Source organism: Diaphorina citri, unplaced genomic scaffold, assembly GCF_000475195.1.
Source record: "Diaphorina citri unplaced genomic scaffold, Diaci psyllid genome assembly version 1.1 scaffold1261, whole genome shotgun sequence".
NCBI classification, from domain to species: Eukaryota; Metazoa; Arthropoda; class Insecta; order Hemiptera; family Psyllidae; genus Diaphorina; species Diaphorina citri.
In genome coordinates this window covers 6,306-26,613 of record NW_007378690.1, presented here as the reverse complement: position 1 = coordinate 26,613, position 20,308 = coordinate 6,306, and the positions used below count along the sequence as shown (strand labels likewise).

The following is a 20,308-nucleotide window of genomic DNA, read 5'->3' as shown; positions in this document are numbered from 1 at the left end:
CATGTCTTTGTCTATCTAGATGTTCTCTCTGTCTTACAAATATCAAGTTAAACATTTGCAATAAATAGGCACGTAGGTAAAACTTATTTATCTATTTTATTATATCACTCTTATCCCGAGTAAATTATCTGCTAATATGTAAGTACCTTGTATATTTTTTTTTCTTCTTCTTTTTATAATCAAGCAAGGTCTTTTGTTGTAAACATTATGTATGTAGGTAAGACCAATATAGCACAAAATAGTCCTTTGAGCAGATGCATGACATTGTGCAACATCCTGGCTAATCCTCCCTTCAACATCGATGTTCTTAATGAGTCTCCTGCATCCATCAAATCTAAACTTCTGAGTCTTCCCTCCTTACACCAGGTGGCTGACAGCTAACCTTTTTGTTAGCCTTTTGGTGTTTTTATTTTATCGCGTTTTGTTCGCGGTATTCGCGTTTTGTGCGCAGTATCCGCGGTTTGTTCGCGATATTTGCAGTTATGGGTTCGATCTCAGGCAAAGGCAGATTTTTTTCAGCTCTTTTTTTACCGTTATCGTCATCAAAATCACTGTCATCACTTTCTACGTCACTTTCTAAATCGTCATCAGTGTCTTCTTCGTCACTATCTTCTTCTTCTTCATCATCATCCTCTTCTTCATCATCATCCTCTTCTTCATCACTTTCTTTTATCGTCATCAAAATCACTGTCATCACTTTCTACGTCACTTTCTAAATCGTCATCAGTGTCTTCTTCGTCACTATCTTCTTCTTCTTCTTCATCATCCTCTTCTTCATCAGAACCATCACTATCTAATACTATATTCACAATGGCTCCTTTCTTTCCCTTACTTACATTATCCTTGTTTTTCACTATAGCAAGTTCCATACCGGTTTCAAACACAAATAGACGGACTTCTCCTATCCTTGAGTTCAGGGTCTAGTGTTCAAACTTACTCTGTATGTCCGGCCTGTACTGTACATTCGAAGCCCTCATCTTGTATACAGGGACCCTAAACATTTGATTATTTTGTTTTCAGAGCATACAAACACAAATAGCCGGACTTCTCCTGTCCTTAAGTACAGGGTCTAGCGTTCAACCTTACTCTGTATGTCCGTCCACTAGGCTAGCCCTATATAGTACATTGGAAGCTCTCATCTTGTATACAGGGTCCCAGGTTTCGGATTTGAGTCACTATGCCAATGTGTTCTACCATGCTGGTCTCAACGACAGTTATATTGAGGTAAATAAAAAGAACTCTTAAGGGTGTCCACACATAGTCGATGGCCGCCGATTCACAGCGGTTGACTATGTGTGGACATACCTTTACAAGCCAGCCAGCTTAGTTAACCTTGAAGGGTAGCGCATCTGCTTTGTAAACGCTAGATCGCAGGCGCGATTCCCACCCGAGGGCGAACTGTATTCTAAACACAAAAGGTTCGTTCTCGGAACGGCTGGCTTTCTTCTATCCTGTAGTGGTCAACAGGAGGGCGTGGTTCAATCCCAGCCGAGGTATGGAATTTTATCCTCAATATAGTTTGAGCCACAATAATAGTAGTAGGCTACTGCTGGAGTAAAGGATTTTTTCAGTCCTATGTGAACAGTATAAATAAGCACTATTATTATTATTTTATCTATTCTAACGTCTTTGTCCCTCTTGTTTTTCCAGGTTAGAAAATTGTGTCAGCGCGGGATTGAAACCCTGGAGAAAATCCACCATCCCAAGGCGGACTCCCTGAATTTCGTGCCGGAAAATTTGGCCGAAGAAAAGCTCCAGCTGTTAGCCGGCGCATACGGGATTTGAGTCACTATGCCAATGTGTTCTACCATGCTGGTCTCAACGACAGTTATATTGAGGTAAATAAAAAGAACTCTTAAGGGTGTTCACACATAGTCGTTGACTATGTGTGGACACACCTTTAGAAGCCAGCCAGCTTAGTTAACTTGAAGGGTAGCGCATTTGCTTTGTAAACGCTAGGTCACAGGTGCGATTCCCACCCGAGGGCGAACTGTATTCTAAACACAAAAGGTTCGTTCTCGGAACGCCTGACTTTCTTCTATCCTGTAGTGGTCAAGGCGCTCGCCTGGTAAACAGGAGGGCGTGGGTTCAATCCCAGCCGAGGTATGGAATTTTATACTCAATATAGTTTGAGAATTTGACCACAATAATAGTAGTAGGCTACTGCTGGAGTAAAGGGACTTTTCAGTCCTATGTGAACAGTATAAATAAGCACTATTATTATTTTATCTATTCTAACGTCTTTGTCCCTCTTGTTTTTCCAGGTTAGAAAAGTGTGTCAGCGCGGGATTGAAACCCTGGAGAAAATCCACCATCCCAAGGCGGACTCTCTGAATTTCGTGCCGGAAAATTTGGCCGAAGAAAAGCTCCAGCTGTTAGCCGGCGCATACACAAACCATGCTTGTCAGCGCGGGATTGAAACCCTGGAGAAAATCCACCATCCCAAGGCGGACTCCCTGAATTTCGTGCCGGAAAATTTGGCCGAAGAAATGCTCCAGCTGTTAGCCGGTGCATACAGAAAATCCACCATCCCAAGGCGGACTCCCTGAATTTCGTGCCGGAAAATTTGGCCGAAGAAAAGCTCCAGCTGTTAGCCGGCGCATACACAAACCATGCAATGAACGGAACAGAAAGCCATGACGATGAAATGGAAGGAAATGAAAAGGTAACCCGAGATGGAGATGCAAGACTTGACAAATCTGCAAACAGACATGGAATTGGCAAAGCTAACGCTAAAGGAAATGCCACAGACAAAACCAATGTAGACAAACCCGATGTAAATGGAAAGCAAAGTAAACGCAAACGGGACCCGGAAACCCCCGATGAAAGTGAAAATCGAAACAAGAAGCTTAAAAATGACAACAAAAACAAAAGCTAACGCTAAAGGAAATGCCACAGACAAAACCAATGTAGACAAACCCGATGTAAATGGAAAGCAAAGTAAACGCAAACGGGACCTGGAAACCCCCGATGAAAGTGAAAATCGAAACAAGAAGCTTAAAAATGACAACAAAAACGATACTGGAAGAAAGACCAAGGAAAGAACCGGTATGGAACTTGCTATAGTGAAAAACAAGGATAAAGTAAGCCAAGGAAAGAAAGGAGCCATTGTGAATATAGTATTAGATAGTGATGGTTCTGATGAAGAAAGTGATGAAGAAGAGGATGATGATGATGAAGAAGATAGTGACGAAGAAGAAACTGATGACGATTTAGAAAGTGACGTAGAAAGCTATAGTGAAAAACAAGGATAAAGTAAGCCAAGGAAAGAAAGGAGCCATTGTGAATATAGTATTAGATAGTGATGGTTCTGATGAAGAAGAGGATGATGATGAAGAAGAAGATAGTGACGAAGAAGACACTGATGACGATTTAGAAAGTGACGTAGAAAGTGATGACAGTGATTTTGATGACGATAATGATGATGCAACATCCTTCCCGGAAGCAATGATGTTGATGGACATCATGCAAAAGATGCGCAGCGATTACGATGGTGATTTTCTTGAAGATGATTCTGATGATGAATCTAGTCTGTCTCTGTTTGATGGAGATAGTGATAGTGCCAATATGGATAGTGATGATGATAGTGATGACAATGATAATGATGATGATAGACAAGGAGTAGTCATTACGGAAATAGTGGATGAAGAAACAACTGCTATTGCCACGGATGGAACAGCTGAAGAGGGAAGTGACAAAACTGATAAAAGTATAGACGACAAAAGAGGTGATAATGACAAAAGTACAGACAAAAGTGAACCTAAGAAGGATAACAGTGATGCCAGCAAAAGTGGAAGTGCCACTGACAAAACTAAGGCAGACAAAGCTGATAAGTGATGACAATGATAATGATGATGATAGACAAGGAGTAGTCATTACGGAAATAGTGGATGAAGAAACAACTGCTATTGCCACGGATGAAACAGCTGGAGAGGGAAGTGACAAAACTGATAAAAGTATAGACGACAAAAGAAGTGATAATGACAAAAGTACAGACAAAAATGACCCTAAGAAGGATAAAAGTGATGCCAGCAAAAGTGGAAGTGCCACTGATAAAACTAAGGCAGACAAAGCTGATGCTGATAAAGCCAAAACTGACAAAACCAAATCTGATAAATCCAAGACAGACAAAAGTATAGATGCCAAATCCAACATTGAAAAGAGTAACAAAGCTAACGTTGACAAGGCTAAAACTTCCAAAGCTGGTTCGGAGACAAGCAAAGGCAAAAATGCAAAGAGCCTGATAAAGCCAAAACTGACAAAACCAAATCTGATAAATCCAAGACAGACAAAAGTATAGATGCCAAATCCAACATTGAAAAGAGTAAGAAAGCTAACGTTGACAAGGGTAAAACTTCCAAAGCTGGTGCGGAGACAAGCAAAGGTAAAGATGCTAAAAGTGGCACTGGCAAAGCAGAAACGGAAGTCCGTGGAAAGGATAAAACCAGCAAAGGAAAAGGGAAAAGTGCTGAAGAAAACAAAGCCATGGACATTGATGTGATAGATTTGGATGAAAATGAAAGCGATGAAATGGGCAGTGAAAACTCGGAAGGAAATGAAAGCTCTAATAAAGAAAGCGATAAAAGGAATGAAGAAAGAGAAGAAATAACGCTATCTGGTGATAGCCAGGATGAGGTGATAACGCTGGATGATAAAGGAGAGAAAGAAGAAGAGGAAGATGTAGGAGAAGAAGTCAGTGATTGTTTGAAGCTATTCAACGTGGAATAAAAGGGGTAAACGAAATTTGAAAACTCCTGAGACAAATATGTATTAGAAGGCCTGAAAAATTGAAAAGCACAAAAAAATATAAGAAAATAATGGAAAATTTTGCTGGAAACCGAAGACAATAGTGAGAAATTACGCTAGTGAGCAGCGGCGGCGATAGCACTTTGAACGCTCCAGTTCCCTTTGGACCACTGAAGTTAAGCAACGCTGCGCGTGGTTAGTATCCGGATTGGTGACCGTCTGGGCAATCGCGTGCTGGCTACTCCCGACCCCACTCAGGCTGGGTGAGGAGAGTTAAAATCACCGTCCGCGCCACTAAAAAGCTTAGCAGTTATACATTGACGTTAAACCCATACAACAAGCACCATATTTTCATTTCCTTCCGAGTTTTCACTGCCCATTTCATCGCTTTCATTTTCATCCAAATCTATCACATCAATGTCCATGGCTTTGTTTTCGCCAGTACTTTTCCCTTTTCCTTTGCTGGTTTTATCCTTTCCACGGACTTCCGTTTCTGTTTTGCCAGTGCCACTTTTAGCATTTTTGCCTTTGCTTGTCTCCGCACCAGCTTTGGTAGTTTTACCCTTGTCAACGTTAGCTTTGTTACTCTTTTCAATGTTGGATTTGGCATCTATACTTTTGTCCGTCTTGGATTTATCAGATGTGGTTTTGTCAGTTTTGGCTTTATTAGCTTTGTCTGCCTTAGTTTTGTCAGTGGCACTTCCACTTTTGCTGGCATCACTTTTATCCTTCTTAGGGTCACTTTTGTCTGTACTTTTGTCATTATCACTTCTTTTGTCGTCTATACTTTTATCAGTTTTGTCACTTCCCTCTTCAGCTGTTCCATCCGTGGCAATAGTAGTTGTTTCTTTCGCGGTTGGCTCTTCGCGAGTCATAATCTAAGCTTGGCGGGTGTGAGGCTTTCTCTCCTGTGTTGGTTTCTGGGTTGTGTTCACGCGAGCGTGGCCGGCGAGAGCTCTTCTCTCCGGTGTTGGTTTCTAGGTTGGGTTTACGCGAGCTTGGCGGGCGAGAGCCTTCCTCCCCCGTGTTCGTTTCGAGATGGCGTTTACGTGAGTGTGGCTGGCGAGAGCTTTTCCTCCCGCTATCAGATCTGATGCTGGAGTTGCTGGTTTTGTGGCGTGATGCGATCTCGGAGTGCCTAGACCGATGGCAGATATAGAAGTGGTGTTGGATTTTTTATATTTCTATTTCTATTCTATAGAAAGAAAACTACCCAATGTATAGGAAGGAAATTATGTTATAATCTAAGCCCATCCACTCACTATCAGGTAGAGCTGACAGGTACTCCTGATCAGGTCCGCCTGTCAGATCTACTTGATCCTTGATAGTGAGTAGTATGCCTAAGGCAGGTTAGGACATGGTCAAGGGTGAGGTTTTGCATATCCCAATATTTTGCCCTTTAGACATAGTACAGCGGAGGTGTTATTTATCCGAAATGGAAGAGAGAAGGAGGACAGGATAGGAGAAGGAGAAAGCCAGCCTCTCCGAGAACGAACTGTATCTGTTTAGGATACAGTTCTCCTCGGGAAATGAACCTGGAATCTAGCATTTAACAGGCAGACGTTCTAAGCGAACTAGGCTGGTATCGCTTGCATAGTGGCGCTACCTAACGGACGAAAAAAGCAACTGTGTAAAGTCTGACGTCACACATATTTGAACTCTTTCATTAAAACGCTGATCTAAATGTGCCATGATCTTTAGCATGGAATATCAAATGATGGTTATGGGCTTCTGACCATCGCAATCGCACCACATCTTCACCATTGTCATCGTTTTGTTGATATTTTCTGATGACATGGTGGCTATTGAATCCAATGCCACCGTTCTTACTATCACGGCGTTCACTGTAGAGGTAAATGGATGGATGTGGGTAAGGCTGTAGGACTTCAGGTGGCCATTTGATCCTCCTAAGATATGGTTCATCCTCGGAGCGGCTGGCTTTCTCCTATCCTGTCTTTCTTCTCTCTTCGATTTCGGTACGATAGTACCTTAGCAGTTACAGTTTCCTCTATCAAACATCTTGAATAAATAAGAAGAACATTTATAAATAGAATGAATGGGTTCTAGCATTGATGTTATTAACTTCTTCGCATTTGTAAATAAAATCAAACTCGAAAAACAAAACATAGGTACCTATAACATATTATTCGTATCAAAAAAATCAGCGCGCTTTTCAATTAAAATAAATATGTAGAAAAACATGGATTCCATTTTCTCAAATAAAATAGATTGGGATCTGGGCCAAATATACACATTAAGAGTGTGACAACAGCATACAAGGTCTTTTGGCTGGACACTAGGTATATTATTATCATTATCATTAGCCCCAATAATAGCCGATATATACATGGATTCCATTTTCTCAAATAAAATAGATTGGGATCTGGGCCAAATATACACATTAAGAGTGTGACAACAGCATACAAGGTCTTTCGGCTGGACACTAGGTATATTATTATCATTATCATTAGCCCCAATAATAGCCGATATATTAATAATAATAATAATAATAAAAGAGAGAACTCATCTCTTCTTATGCCACGGTTGAAGAACGGAAAGCGTGTCTCCAAAATACTAGTCTGTCAAATAAGTATCGGGAATCGTTCCATAAAACTTACCCTTTTGGTTTAATCGCCCAAATTCAAATTTTCTCCATTAAACTATGTCCTATTGGATACAAAATACTTGGTCCGAAATTTATTCCAGTCCTCAAATCCCTTTTTGTAAGCGATTTCCGGTAAAACCTGGGACCCTGTATACAAGATGAGAGCTTCCAATGTACTATATAGGGCTAGTCTAGTGGACGGACATACAGAGTAAGGTTGAACGCTAGACCCTGTACTCAAGGACAGGAGAAGTCCAGCTATTTGTGTTTGTATGCTCTGAAAGTGGAAAAACGATCAAAAAATTCGGTCTAATTATTTTTTTTATTTTGAAGAGGTTTGATAGAGAGAATTGTAACTGCTAAGGTCTTATCGTCCCGAAATCGAAGAGAGAAGGAAGACCGGATAAAAGAAAGCCAGCCGTTCCGAGAACAAAACTCATCTGTTTACAATTTTCACAAAGATTGAACGTTTGATTACTTTCTTTTTCCTGTTTTTTCACCATTACCATAATAATGTTAGTTCGATTTTGATCAAAGTTGGCAAACATGTTAAACAAACACCAAAAATAAAAATTTATTGATTTTGTGGAAACTTAACGCATCCTTTAGGGCTGTTTGCTTCTACACCTAAGCCTTAGGTGGGCTTTAAGTGTATGGAATTTTATCGACTAATTTTGGGAACAATCAAACCTAAGGGGACTCCATAGGAACCCAATTTGAGTTCTACATTTCCCTGAGTAACTCACCTTCACTAGGTCAGGTTTGAGCAAACCTGGGACCCTGTATACAAGATGAGAGCTTCCAATGTACTATATAGGGCTAGTCTAGTGGACGGACATACAGAGTAAGGTTGAACACTGGACCCTGTACTCAAGGACAGGAGAAGGCCGGCTATTTGTGTTTGTATGCTCTGAAAACAGGAAAATCAAATGTTTAGGGTCCCTGTATACAAGATGAGGGCTTCCAATGTACAGTACAGGCCGGACATACAGAGTAAGTTTGAACACTAGACCCTGAACTCAAGGATAGGAGAAGTCCGTCTATTTGTGTTTGAATGGTCTGAAAGTGGGAAAACGATCAAAAAATTCGGTCTAATTATTATTTTACTTTTATTTTTAAGAGGTTTGATAGAGAGAATTGTAACTGCTAAGGTCTTATCGTCCCGAAATCGAAGAGAGAAGGAAGACCGGATGAAAGAAAGCCAGCCGTTCCGAGAACAAAACTCATCTGTTTACAATTTTCACAAAGATTGAACTTTTGATTTTTTCACCATTACCATAATAATGTTAGTTCGATTTTGATCAAAGTTGGCAAACATGTTAAACAATCACCAAAAATAAAATTTTATTGATTTTGTGGAAACTTAACGCATCCTTTAGGGCTGTTTGCTTCTACACCTAAGCCTTAGGTGGGCTTTAAGGGTATGGAATTTTATCGACTAATTTTGGGAACAATCAAACCTAAGGGGACTCCATAGGCACCCAATTTGAGTTCTACATTTCGCCGAGTAACTCACCTTCACTAGGTCAGGTTTGAGTAGAACCCCAGCACTCTGCAGCATAGCTACCACTACGAGATGAGAGAGAGAACACAGGTCTCCTCTACTCTCACTCGGATCTGTAGTTTCTCCTCCCGCCGCCAGGGGTCGCTTTTCCGTTTCCAGGCCCACCTTGGTTTTGTGCTTCTTGCGAGTCTTCTTTGTTACCTGGGGTAAAAAGAACAAAAAAATAATTTATTTTATACCATCCGTTCAGGATCACGTCACGTGACGTGATGGTAGTGTGTTTCTACCTAAAGAACCTCTGAAGCTCAAAGAGCCTTTGAGGACCCCTGTTCAAGATAATAATAGTGTTATTTTAGCCCTTTAGGGTCAATTACTTTTGAACTAATACCAACCTTAGTGGTGCAACCAACTCCTCCCGCCGCCAGGGGTCGCTTTTCCGTTTCCAGGCCCACCTTGGTTTTGTGCTTCTTGCGAGTCTTCTTTGTTACCTGGGGTAAATAGAACAAAAAATAATAATTTATTTTATACCATCCGTTCAGGATCACGTCACGTGACGTGATGGTAGTGTGTTTCTATTTCTACCTAAAGAACCTCTGAAGCTCAAAGAGCCTTTGAGGACCCCTGTTCAAGATAATAATAGTCTTATTTTAGCCCTTTAGGGTCAATTAGTTTTGAACTAATTTAAGGTAAAACTAATAATTGAACGAACTAGTATTATTGTAGCCTAGAAAAAATGTAATAAGTATTTGCATTTTTATGTGGTAGCTCAAAGAGCCTTTGAGGACCCCTGTTCAAGATAATAATAGTCTTATTTTAGCCCTTTAGGGTCAATTAGTTTTGAACTAATTTAAGTTAAAACTAATTGAACGAACTAGTCTTATTTTAGCCCAGAAGAAATGGAATACGTATTTGCATTTTTATGTGGTCATTTTCAGACTCTGTTTGAAAAAATAAGAAGATATTTTTCACTTACCGTAGTTAATGTTACAGGGGGTTTCTCATAGGTTATATCAGACAGAAGATAGGGCACTAACTCCTCAGCCAGTAGTTCTATATTACTAGCACATCCTGCTACAGTAAGCCAGGAGTGTAGCGTTCGATATACACCACAACGGAGAACTCTGCAAAAAAAAAAAAGAAATTAGGTTAGACGTTTCAGTAGGTAATAACTAATAACTGAGATCTTATCGTTTCAAAATCGAAGAGTGAAGGAAGACAGGATAGAAGAGAGCTAGCCGTTGCGAGACGGAAGCGAATCTGTTTAAAATGTAAATGCAGTTTCTTTGTGTCATTATGTCACAACTTTAGTGCTCACTGCAGCATTGTAGGATTTTCCCAATATCTTAATAATCCTAAAATCCAATCTTTACCTACCATGATCTTTTCTTCTTTCTTTCTTTCTATTACCCTTACGTATAGGGAACACAAGGTAATGAGAAAGTATTGCAATCGGTCCAAAAAAAATTTCTTCTAAACACGGGTCAATTCCTAAAACATGTAACTCTCTACAGGGAGTTGGGATCTGACTCATTGACTGAGTAGTTCATTTAAACCGTAATTCTTCTGAATAACTCACTCACTTTTTGCACACCTCTCCAATGTATACCTACTAATCTCACCAATGGAAATTACCTACACCTCTTCAATTGTCCATCAAAGCCCACACAACTCACACCTATGGATCTATGGCTTAAACCAATTGATGTGACAAATTTCCAAGGACTACCAACTACAGACGGGGGATTGATCCGTTTGACTTGGACAATGGCTACTACAACAACAACACCTAACTAATTTTGAAGACTTACACAGTGATTAGAGTATTGAGTACAGCATGGGTTCTCGTATGCAACTCAGGCAGAAGTGACAACAGAATAGCATGGCCGGTAGTGGCGTCCAAATTAGACAGAATCGGAGGTGTAATGCTAAGACATCGCGCTATCTGGAAGAGTTGAAATAGGGAAGTAATTTTCAGATGAAAGTCGATTAATTGAAATTGTATAATTATTTTTATTGGAAAAAACCAGTTCTCATAGCGAATAGCTTCTTAGTGACCCAAAAGAAAAAAACACAACCCCGACCCAAAGTTGTGACTTTCGGTAGAAATGAATTGCTCATCCCTGAGGGGATTTAGCTAAAATCAGCATAATTAGACATTAGCAAAGTTAACTCTAGTCAGCCAAGTGAATTTCGGTGGAATTGCGTCTACGTTCTAAGCGCTAGGTCGCGGGTTAATTTCCGGTCTGAGGCGAACTTTATTCTACACAGATAATGTGTGTTCTCGGGACGGCTGGCTTTCTTCTATTCTCTTTTTCATTTCGCGACGATAAGACCTCCATTGTTACAGTCACAAAAGATCTAATCAGGTCGCAGTGACATAGGGCTTGAAATAGCCGATGGCTCTACTCATACCAATACCAATCCATTGTTACAGTTCTTTCTATCAAACATCCTATTTCTTACACTTTTTTATAGGACTTAAAGTTGGCACGTATCTTACTATTTGGTATCGGACGTTTCGGGTTTGAATTCCAGACCCGTCTTCAGCAAATTGTCAATCAATGTGTTATCGTTCGCGAACTCCGAGAACTTGTCAATTAGAACATAAAAAACCTCTTTCCTATTTCTCATTATTGTGTTTATTTATTTTATCTTATTTTTTCACTTACCACGCTCAAAATGGCCTCAATATTGATGGTTTTGGGTGCCGGAAACGGAGCCGCTAGATGCGTCCGAATCAGCGTGGATAGTACTTTGAATGTGCGCAACAAATATAGGGAGGCATGCAACTTGGTTGTTTCGCGCACATTGAGGTAGAAATTCAAGAATGGGATAGTCACTTCGAGTGTGCGAATGGAAGCTGGGATGGGTACGGTCTGAAATGAAATGGGTAAGAAATATGAAAATCTCGAGCTCTCGCTGATTCTGAAAATTCTGGAAATCTGAAAATCTAAATTCCTACACTTTGCACATTATCTTCTGAATGGGATAGTCACTTCGAGTGTGCGAATGGAAGCTGGGATGGGTACGGTCTGAAATGAAATGGGTAAGAAATATGAAGGTGGGTACTGTGCAGGGCAGAAAATAGATTAGAATATAATACACCTTGTTTATCCTGCTCAAATGCCACTAAAAAGTCCATTTACCCCAGCAGGATGGGTACGGTCTGAAATGAAATGGGTAAGAAATATGAAGGTGGGTACTATGCAGGGCAGAAAATAGATTAGAATATAATACACCTTGTTTATCCTGCTCAAATGCCACTAAAAAGTCCCTTTACCCCAGCAGTCTAAACACGGTCTAGTGTATCTTATGGGTTTACCAAAATAATACAATATGATACCTACATACATAATGTTTACAACAAAAGACCTTGCTTGATTATAAAAAGAAGAAGAAAAAAAATATACAAGGTACTTACATATTAGCAAATAATTTACTTGGGATAAGAGTGATATAATAAAATAGATAAACAAGTTTTAGTTACGTGCCTATTTATTGCATACGCCCTGATAGTATTATCAAAGTCGAGTACAGTTTCCGAGGCCTTCTCTGGACTTTGTTGGACTATCATTTTGGTGTTTCGGACATTCTTACCAAAATAATACAATATAATACATACATAATGTTTACAACAAAAGACATTGGCTTGATTATAAAGAGAAGAAAAAAAAATAGAAAATAAAAAAATACAAGGTACATATTAGTAGACAATTTACTTGGGATAAGAGTGATATAATAAAATAGACAAATAAGTTTTACCTACGTGCCTATTTATTGCGAATGTTTAACTTGATATTTGTAAGACAGAGAGAACATCTAGATAGACAGAGACATGTCAATCCAGACTGAAGATAGTCCTATGTAATTTATATAGCACCTATATGCTTTATTTACATCAAAAACACTACGTCCGATAGCAGATTCTTCAAGTTCTCACTCATTTTTCAACCGGAGATTTACCCTGTCCGTGAAATGGACTGTTATAGGTTATTTCTAGATGAAACGACAATTGGACCAAATAATTCACAGCTTAAATGGGCAGTTAAACTTTCAAAATCAAAGAAAATTCTAATAAAAGTTCACTTATCCACATGAGCCCAAAAGTTGACCAAAATAACCATATAACCAAATTTGCATCAAAAACAACATGTAAACATCAGCATTAGTGCACAGAGACACAGTGTATTTCATTGAGATCTAGATACTTTACCTAGGTACCTACAAAGGTTGAGTGCAAAGGGCATCCACTCGTAGAATTTGTAGCCAAAACCAAATGTCAGCCCAAAGCAATCACCCTAGTTAGGGCTGATTGAAAAACCGACGAAAAACGCCAACCTCGTCTGTACATTGGAAAAGGCGAAGAAAAAGAAGAAGAGTGGTTTCACTTATGTTCCTCACCTGCATTTCTGGAACATCCTCAAACACATGGTCGAGAACTTCATGCATGTATTTAACAAGCTTACACAACTGCGTCTGCCAATTGTCCCGATACAGTGCGGTCTGGTGGCCACCACCTCCTAGCCAATCCATCAAATCACCTCTTATTTCAAAAAATACCTTCCTTAAATGACTAACTTCTTCCTCTTTTTCTTCTTCTTTATCATGATCATCATCATATCATGATTAATATGATCATCATCATCATCATCATCCTTTTTTTTTTTTTTCACGAATCCCAAACAATTCAATACGTGAAGGTACCTCGAACAAAAGAACCCCATTATGGTATTTCAATTAGGACGTCTCTAAGGTTTAGTAGACTCGCGGTATAGGTGCTGTTTAGTGTTTGCGGACATTTTGAACTTTGTTGGCCTATTTTGTAGTCTTGTCAAAGGGACGTGTGTCTAGGTTTTCAATGGTGCATGGTTTGTATCAGTTATTCCTATTAGTTAGAAGACACGTTAATGCTTTGTGACTGTTTCTTCTTTTGTGAATGGAAAAGAAAGGTTTTCTAGGTTGACCCAGTAAAGTTGATTTATCTTGTCTTTCGGATGTTTTCTTTTTTTTTTATGTCCCAATTTCAGGAATGGATTTTCTGGATGTTCAACTTTTGGATGTTCAGTTTTCGCTGCATTTGGTTTTTCTCTGCTCTTGGTTTTTGCTGAGAGTTCTCGTTGGGATGGGTTTTTCTTCCAGTTTTTTCAGTTATTCCTATTAGTTAGAAGACACGTTAATGCTTTGTGACTGTTTCTTCTTTTGTGGATGGAAAAGAAAGGTTTTCTAGGTTGAGTGGTTGACCCAGTAAAGTTGATTTATCTTGTCTTTCGGATGTTTTCTTTTTTTTTATGTCCCAATTTTAGGAATAGATTTTCTGGATGTTCAAGTTTTGGATGTTCAATTTTCGCTGCATTTGGTTTTTCTCTGCTCTTGGTTTTTGCTGAGAGTTCTCGTTGGGTTAGAAGACACGTTAATGCTTTGTGACTGTTTCTTCTTTTGTGGATGGAAAAGAAAGGTTTTCTAGGTTGACCCAGTAAAGTTGATTAATCATGTCTTTCGGCTGTTTTCTTTTTTTATGTCCCAATTTCAGGAATAGATTTTCTGGATGTTCAAGTTTTGGATGTTCACTTTTCGCTGCATTTGATTTTTCTCTGCTCTTGGTTTTTGCTGAGAGTTCTCGTTGGGATGGATTTTTCCTCCAGTTTTTTTTTCAGGTTTTCTGGACATTCAGCGATTGTTGGATGTGTTTTGGTGGATGTGTTTAGTGGACGAGTTTAAGCGTCTTCGTCTCCACCTCCAATCATCATCTGGATGAGGGCCTCGGTGTCAATCATGCCCTTTCGGTCGATCTCCATGGCATCGAAGGCTTCATCGACTTCCTTCTTGGTGAACTTCTCTCCCCAGAACATCAGGGCGTGTCTCAGTCTGTGGAACGAAAGGGAGATTTTGGATTAGTCAACGGTTATATCGAACTTTAACTAATAGTTCGATCCCCGTTCGGGCGGATTTTATCCTGATGGGTCTACCTTGTAAGCGCTAGGCCGCGGGTTCGATTCCCGCCCGGGGCGGATTTTATCCTGATGGGATAATGTTCGTTCTCGACGGCTGGCTTTCTCCTATCCTGTCTTCCTTCTCTCTTCGATTTCGGGACGATAAGACCATAGCAGTTACAGTTCCCTCGGTCAAACCTCTTTAAAAAACCTAATAGTTCAATAAGAGAGCTTAGGCCATCAGGGCGTGTCTCAGTCTGTGGAGCGAAAGGGAGATTTTGGATTAGTCAACGGTTAAATCGAACTTTAGCTAATAGTTCGATCCCCATTCGGGCGGATTTTATCCTGATGGGATAATGTTCGTTCTCGGAACGGCTGGCTTTCTCCTACCCTGTCTTCCTTCTTCCTTCGATTTCGGGACGATAAGACCATAGCAGTTACAGTTCCCTCTGTCAAACCTCTTTAAAAAAAACCTAATAGTTCAATAAGAGAGCTTAGGCTAGCCACTCACTATCAAGTAGACCTAACTGGTACTATACCTGATCTAGTATACCCGACACCTGATGAGCACACTCACTATCAGGTAGACCTGATCAGGTGTACCTGTCGTCAGGTCTACCTTATAGTGAGTGGCTGACGTTAGTTAATAGGGGAGTCATTCGCTGGTTATTATTTTTATGGAAATTGTTCTCGCGAGGCCTATAGGACCTAAAAACCTTGTAATTATCTGTGGTCAAAATGAGAGCCCCTTCATATTTTTTGTGGTAAATGGATTATAAAAGTAGCTACTCAAATGTCCTCACTATATAGTTTCATTGCACCCTGTATTCTCAACATAGTATGTTAGAGTTTAGATGCAATATTGTGATCAACAAACTGTTGGTGGATCTGTATATATATATATATATATATATACCTTGCTTATGTTTATCCTGCCAGAATGAGACTGATAAGTCCCTTTACCCCAGCAGTCTATACAATGTCTTGGTCATTTTTAACCTGTCTCGGTGGTGTAGTAGTCTGGTAAACAGGAGGGCGTGGGTTCAATCCCAGCCGAGGTATGGAATTTTATCCTCAATATAATTTGAGAATTTGACCACAATAATAGTAGTAGCCTACTCCTGGAGTAAAGGGACTTTTCAGTCCTCTACGAGCAGTATAAATCAGCACTATTTTTTTTTGAATGTTCTCATTTATTTTTAAATGGTATTTTACAGATACATCTATGGGCTAACAAAGCAAACATAGATGTCAGCATGTAGGGGAGATGAAATATCTTCAGGAGCTGATGAATTTTCGGACAATGCGACATGTTTCCAGCAAGACATTCTTCTGTACTTTCTGTATGACATAATGAGGAAGTTGTATTATTATTATTATTATTCCCGATCTTACCGCAGAGAGTGTTCAGTTAATCCAGAGTTCCCAGAGTTTAAGAGAAAATTTGTAAATCAAATGGATGACGTCAAAGCCCAGGAAAAGTAGGAAATGTGTTGGAACTTTTTATGGCGAAAACCTGAATTTTTCCCATGTTTTCTCCTAAAAGCCCCGGGGATCATCCTTGTGCTCCCTCAGATACAGCGACGTCAAAGCCCAGGAAAAGTAGGAAATGTGTTGGAACTTTTTATGGCAAAACCTGAATTTTTCCCATGTTTTCTCCTAAAGGCCCCGGGGATCATCCTTGTGCTTCCTCAGATACAGTGACGTCAAAGCCCAGGAAAAGTAGGAAATGTGTTGGAACTTTTTATGGCAAAACCTGAATTTTTCCCATGTTTTCTCCTAAAGGCCCCAGGGATCATCCTTGTGCTTCCTCAGATACAGCTACTTGAAGGTAGCAGATACAGCTACCTTTGGGAAAATATACTCACTTCCTTGAACTCAGCAATCTGTCCGGTGGAGAACATAGAGAACACGGTAGATCCGGATCTCTTGGCCTTCTTGCTGGAGGACCGGCTAGAGGCCTTGGTGGAGGCCGGTTTGCTAACCGGTGCCGGTTCTGGCTCGGGCGCCGCCGGCTCAGGTTCTGGGGCCGCCGCAGCGGACTCCTCCTTTACGGACTTCTTCTTCTTGACCTTCTTCTCCTTGTCGGCCTGCGGACAGAAATAAGGGCGGGCTGATTTTAGAATAGGAAAGTGAAAGAGTGGCCCAAAACGGACGGATACAATTTTGACATGTCCTGCTTTTGTGGTGTAGTGGTTAAGAGGCTCGCCTGGTAAACAGGAGGGCGGGGGTTAAGGTGGTCTCTTCCTGATCCCTTATGTGCCGCGTCCATTTTAGTTTAGGACTATTACACTAATGGGCGGGGGTTCAATCCCAACTGAGGAATGAATTTTTATCCTCAGTAAAATTAAAAAAATCCATGCATAATAATTTATTAGAAAGAGCTCTACATAAATGTGCGATAGGTTGGTAGGTAGTACCAAAAGCTAAACCTAACTTTGCAGCCAACCTTGGTTGGTAAAGCGTCTGCCTTGTAATTGCGCTATTTCGCGAGTTCGATTCCCGCCCAGGGCGTATTTTATCCTGAAGGGATAAGGTTTGTTCTTGGAACGGCTGGCCTTCTCCTATCCTGTCATCCTTCTCTCTTCGATTTCAGGACAAGACCCTATAGCCGTTACAGTTCCCTCTATCAAACCTCTTGAAAAAAAATCTAACTTTGATCGCGATAGAGTTTTTTAAAAAGATAAATCTGTCCTTCCGTCTAGCAGGTAATTAAAATGTAAATTTAAATCAATTAAATACATATTAGATGTGCGTAGAATGTGCATCATGGGAATTACATGGAACAATTTCATTTCTAACTAATGTCCATCTATTTATAAGAATTATAAGATTTCTTTACTTATAATTTACTGTTCTGAAACTTTCGCCTGTGTGTGAAAATGTTCAATTGAATTGATCCTAGCTGAAAGCTTCCGACTACACTTCTACAATAAATAGGTATCTACAATTCTACATACTCGTACAAAGACTTGATTTACGACGGAAAAATGTAAATTTATAAATAAAAATAGTAAGCTACCTATTTACAGAATTTGCAGCCCGTTTGAATGTGTAAACACTTGCTTTATGTTTTAAAGTTAGAAACTTTGAATAATGTCTACAGCTACTATCTATACTAGGCTCTTCTACAATAAAATGAGAATTTATTAATCGTGTGAATTAAACTTGAAGTATGTGTAATTAATGGATGCAATGTAGGTACACAATAGGCAATGGGTAGGCACTAGATTCTGAAGTACATATTTAAATTTAATCTTCGCTAGGTAGACCTATTTTTGTATTTTTATTTGGTTCTGAAATGTGAATACAAGACGAACTCAGTCCATTTCCCTGTCTCTCTTATCAGATAGTTATCAAAACTGATAGGTATTCTCTTTACAAATCGGTCACCATCAGTAAGTAGTAGGTACATGTACCTAATCATAATGGTATCTCAATCAGTACCTAATCATAAATATAGGTAGTTATAGTACCTACCTAAATTGTATTTAATAAATTGTATTGGGTGATAAGTAGGCATTTCTTTAAAATATAAAAATTTCTTTACTTATAATTTACTGTTCTGAAACTTTCGCCTGTGTGTGAAAATGTTCAATTGAATTGATCCTAGCTGAAAGCTTCCGACCATGTATAGTTCTACACTTCTACAATAAATATCTACAATTCTACATACTCGTACAAAGACTTGATTTACGACGGAAAAATGTAAATTTATAAATAAAAATAGTAAAGTACCTATTTAGAGAATTTGCAGCCCATTTGAATGTGTAAACACTTGCTTTAAAGTTAGAAACTTTGAATAATGTCTACAGCTACTATACTATAGGCTCTTCTACAATAAAATTAGAATTTATTAATCGTGTGAATTAAACTTGAAGTACCTATGTGTAATTAATAGATGCAATGTAGGTACACAATAGGTAGGCACTAGATTCTCCTTCTTGGTGAACTTCTCTCCCCAGAACATCAGGGCGTGTCTCAGTCTGTGGAGCGAAAGGGAGATTTTGGATTAGTCAACGGTTATGAAATGTGAATACAAGACGAACTCAGTCCATTTCCCTGTCTCTCTTATCAGATAGTTATCAAAACTGATAGGTATTCTCTTTACAAATCTGTCACCATTAGTAGGTAGTAGGTACATGTACCTAATCATAATCGTAGGTATCTCAATCAGTACCTAATCATAAATATAGGTAGTTATACCTACCTAAATTGTGTTTAATGAATTTTATTGGGTGATAAGTAGGTATTTCTTTAAATCTTTAAAATGTAAAAACATGGTACATAATTATATTCAAAAGCAATAAACATTTTCTTCTTCTTCAAGTTATGCCAGCCTACTTAGCTTAGTTGGTAGTGCGTCTGCCTTGTAAGCGCTAGGCCGCGGGTTCGATTCCCGCCCGGGGCGGATTTTATCCTGATGGGATAATGTTCGTTCTCGGAAACGGCTGGCTTTCTCCTATCCTGTCTTCCTTCTCTCCTCGATTTCGGGACGATAAGACCATAGCAGTTAAAGTTCCCTCTGTCAAACCTCTTAAAAAAAAAAAAAAAAAAAAAAAAAAAAAAAAAAAAAAAAAAAAACAAAAAAAGGGCGCTCAGACAGTGTACCTTTATATCGTACTTTATACTGTGTAGGACATCACGGACATCATACAGTGCTTACTCACCGCACTTCGTTCACTAACTTACGGTTTTAAGTTACAATATTAGTTTAACAGAGACCCTTTTGCTATGCGTAGATGACGCTTTTTTTTAGGTAGCTACTATGGCCCACAGGCTTATCAATCCCACCTTCTTGAGATAATAACCTACAAAGGGTCAGCATCCACAGCCTTTCCAATAATAACTCCATATAAGTATAAGATAAGCTTTATAGGGGGGGGGGGGGGGGGGCTTCACGAGTCAAAGGACTATGGAATATTTTGCAAGCAATAATTCTTAAAGTCTTGGTCAGTGAGGCTTCTAAACCTGTAACGTGAACGTGGCGAGAAGAACGACAGAACCTCTTCTCCCCAGTATACGATAAATAATAATAAGATAGTAGAAATTATGCGCGCGCTCTCCTCGCCAGAACCATTATCCACATATATCGCGTACTTTCATAAGTTAGTGGGTAGTGGCGACCATGTTCGTGTGGATCGCCCATAAGGGTGGATATAAAGTGTGCGTAAGTACGGTGGACTGACCGTATAACGCGTCCCGCTCTCCCTCGCCGCCTCGCGCTCCGCCGCGCGACTATTGAGAGCGGTATTAAAGAGAGAGAACCGTTACTATCTTCTACCCAAGGAAAACCAAGCTCCATGGGAGTGGCATAACTTAACAAACCCTAAGCGCTTTCTGTTTCCTACTGCTACTACTAGTATTAAATTTTAGTAATATCCAATACTACTATACTAGTACTGTATATTCTCTTCTTCTGTTTTCTCCTTCTTGCATAATCAGTAGATTCCTTCACATAAAATAGCTTTATTCTCCCACTAAACTACCTAACTACACTAACGGAGACTAGTTAAACCTCTT

At 39.6% G+C, this 20,308-nt stretch overlaps 4 protein-coding genes across 5 annotated transcripts in view; 1 reads left to right on the top strand and 3 right to left on the bottom strand.

Annotated features, from left to right (window-relative positions):
* The first annotated feature begins 258 nt into the window (after positions 1-258).
* LOC103515037 (clumping factor A-like) lies at positions 259-5,085 on the top strand. Its single transcript, XM_026827853.1, has 8 exons — positions 259-366; positions 1,021-1,224; positions 1,651-1,692; positions 2,522-2,738; positions 2,887-3,167; positions 3,325-3,833; positions 3,991-4,238; positions 4,385-5,085. The coding sequence occupies exons 1-8, from the start codon at positions 259-261 to the stop codon at positions 4,726-4,728; spliced, it is 1,953 nt and encodes a 650-aa protein (XP_026683654.1). The 3' UTR covers positions 4,729-5,085.
* LOC108253109 (dentin sialophosphoprotein-like) lies at positions 5,070-5,621 on the bottom strand. The gene has a single exon (XM_017446469.1). The coding sequence runs from the start codon at positions 5,619-5,621 to the stop codon at positions 5,070-5,072; it is 552 nt and encodes a 183-aa protein (XP_017301958.1).
* A 5,032-nt stretch (positions 5,622-10,653) lies between these two features.
* On the bottom strand, positions 10,654-13,374 carry LOC103515036. The gene is made up of 3 exons (XM_008479952.2): positions 13,257-13,374; positions 11,525-11,731; positions 10,654-10,797 (listed from the first exon to the last, which is right to left on the bottom strand). Exons 1-3 carry the CDS (start codon positions 13,302-13,304, stop codon positions 10,660-10,662), a joined length of 393 nt encoding a protein of 130 aa, XP_008478174.2. The 5' UTR covers positions 13,305-13,374; the 3' UTR covers positions 10,654-10,659.
* A 483-nt stretch (positions 13,375-13,857) lies between these two features.
* The window catches only part of LOC103515034 (myosin regulatory light chain 2), an 8,410-nt gene continuing 1,959 nt past the window's right edge, over positions 13,858-20,308 (bottom strand). Inside the window, exons 2-3 of one of the 2 annotated variants that reach the window (XR_003393148.1) lie at positions 14,498-14,720; positions 13,858-14,000 (exon numbers count right to left, since the gene is read on the bottom strand). Coding sequence is in view for 1 of the 2 variants with exons in the window: in XM_026827851.1 (XP_026683652.1) it covers positions 14,570-14,720 (151 nt within the window). In the remaining variant the exon portion in view is untranslated. Of the gene's footprint in view, positions 14,001-14,363; positions 14,721-20,308 lie in introns of those variants that run through there. The other variant, XM_026827851.1, reaches the window with a different exon arrangement.